The following is a 1426-nucleotide window of genomic DNA, read 5'->3' as shown; positions in this document are numbered from 1 at the left end:
AAAAAATGGTTACGGAAAAGGTGGCGTTCCACAATGCCACACGTTGTGCTGAAAAAGGGGTAAGATGGTGTTAACGATCATGGTCGTAAATATATACACGTATTGACAAAATAAGAGCGATTTAGACTGCCATTGGCAATGCACCGCCATGTATTATGTATATACATCGATAGTTTCGCAATCGATACGGATCACCCATATATTTCGTTGGAAGTCGAATCAACAACGTCAACATAATAATATACCGATCTAGCGCATTATTGTTTGATGCGTCACCAGATCACCAATAAAACGTTCTACTGAACTTGCTTATTAAAACCTCGTAACTTTCAACTTCGCTTTTCTCACAATCGCATGAGTAATGCGTTTTATATTAACTTTAATGATACTCGACTGATATCTATGAATACTATATGAGTTTCATAGAAATCGATTGGTATCACGTCGTATAGCGACCGGTGAGTCTAGAGTCTTTCTAGTTCCAAGCGCTGTGATTGGCTTGTGTCTAATCGCAATGTGATTAATTGGATGCCACACGGCGCTATGTACTACATCGATAATTGCGCTTACATCGCAATCGATACGGATCGATACCATATATCTTATTTCCATCCTTGATTCGATCATTTTTCATGGTCTTATTTAAGTCTACCATCATGGAGGCTATGGAGGTAAGTATTTACTAAGCATATATTAATTTTTATATTTGATTTCTCTTTATCTTTTTTGGTAATTTGTAGTTAGATGATTTCGAGGACGATTTCGTGTTACGATTTTCCGGCGAAATGCAAGCCCCTCAGCCCGTTTTCGTTAATGCCGTACAGCCATCCGTATCCGTAAGTTACATGTCGCGGGACATTATCATATTTTCTGATTTTATTTAGATGCGGAGGGAAAGTGTGTTATCAGCGCTATTGCATATCTACTTTTATTTAACATTAATAACGATAAAGAAAGTAGAATAATATAATAGAGCGCTGATAGCATACTTCTCGAACAGGTCTTTATCCTCCTCCCCGCCCCTCTCTCACTCCCTCTCTCTCTCTTTTTCTATTATTCCTCCTCTTTCTAACTTATTCACTTATTCATTTACTAATTAATTAATTAACTTGCTCCTTCCTATTGTAAGTCATATGTTTGTTTATAATTCTTACATATACATACAGTATAACAATTAAATGCCCAGACAAATATTTCCACTACTGGAGTTTCAAATGTTGCTTCTGCTATGGCAACGACAAGATCTGTCGTTCCTCCGGCATCTACTACAAGGTCTGCTGTTCCTTCGGCATCTACTGTGACAACTGTAAGCTCTATCGTTCCTGTGGCAGCTACTACAACTACAAGGTCTAACGAAATAATGCAAGCCCCTCAGCCGGTTTTCGTTAACGCTGCACAGCCATCCGTATCCGTAAGTTACATGTAG

General features: G+C 38.4%; 1 protein-coding gene across 1 annotated transcript; it reads left to right on the top strand.

Moving 5' to 3' along the window:
* Positions 1-606: 606 nt before the first annotated feature.
* LOC105458631 lies at positions 607-1411 on the top strand (the record flags this gene model as incomplete). Its single annotated transcript, XM_011704098.1, has 3 exons — positions 607-671; positions 741-836; positions 1187-1411. Coding segments are annotated over exons 1-3 (360 nt in total), but the record flags the coding sequence as incomplete, so codon positions are not given.
* Positions 1412-1426: the final 15 nt, after the last annotated feature.

Source organism: Wasmannia auropunctata, unplaced genomic scaffold (genome assembly GCF_000956235.1).
Source record: "Wasmannia auropunctata unplaced genomic scaffold, wasmannia.A_1.0 LD334496.1, whole genome shotgun sequence".
NCBI lineage: Eukaryota > Metazoa > Arthropoda > Insecta > Hymenoptera > Formicidae > Wasmannia > Wasmannia auropunctata.
This window is presented reverse-complemented; position numbering and strand designations above follow the sequence as displayed.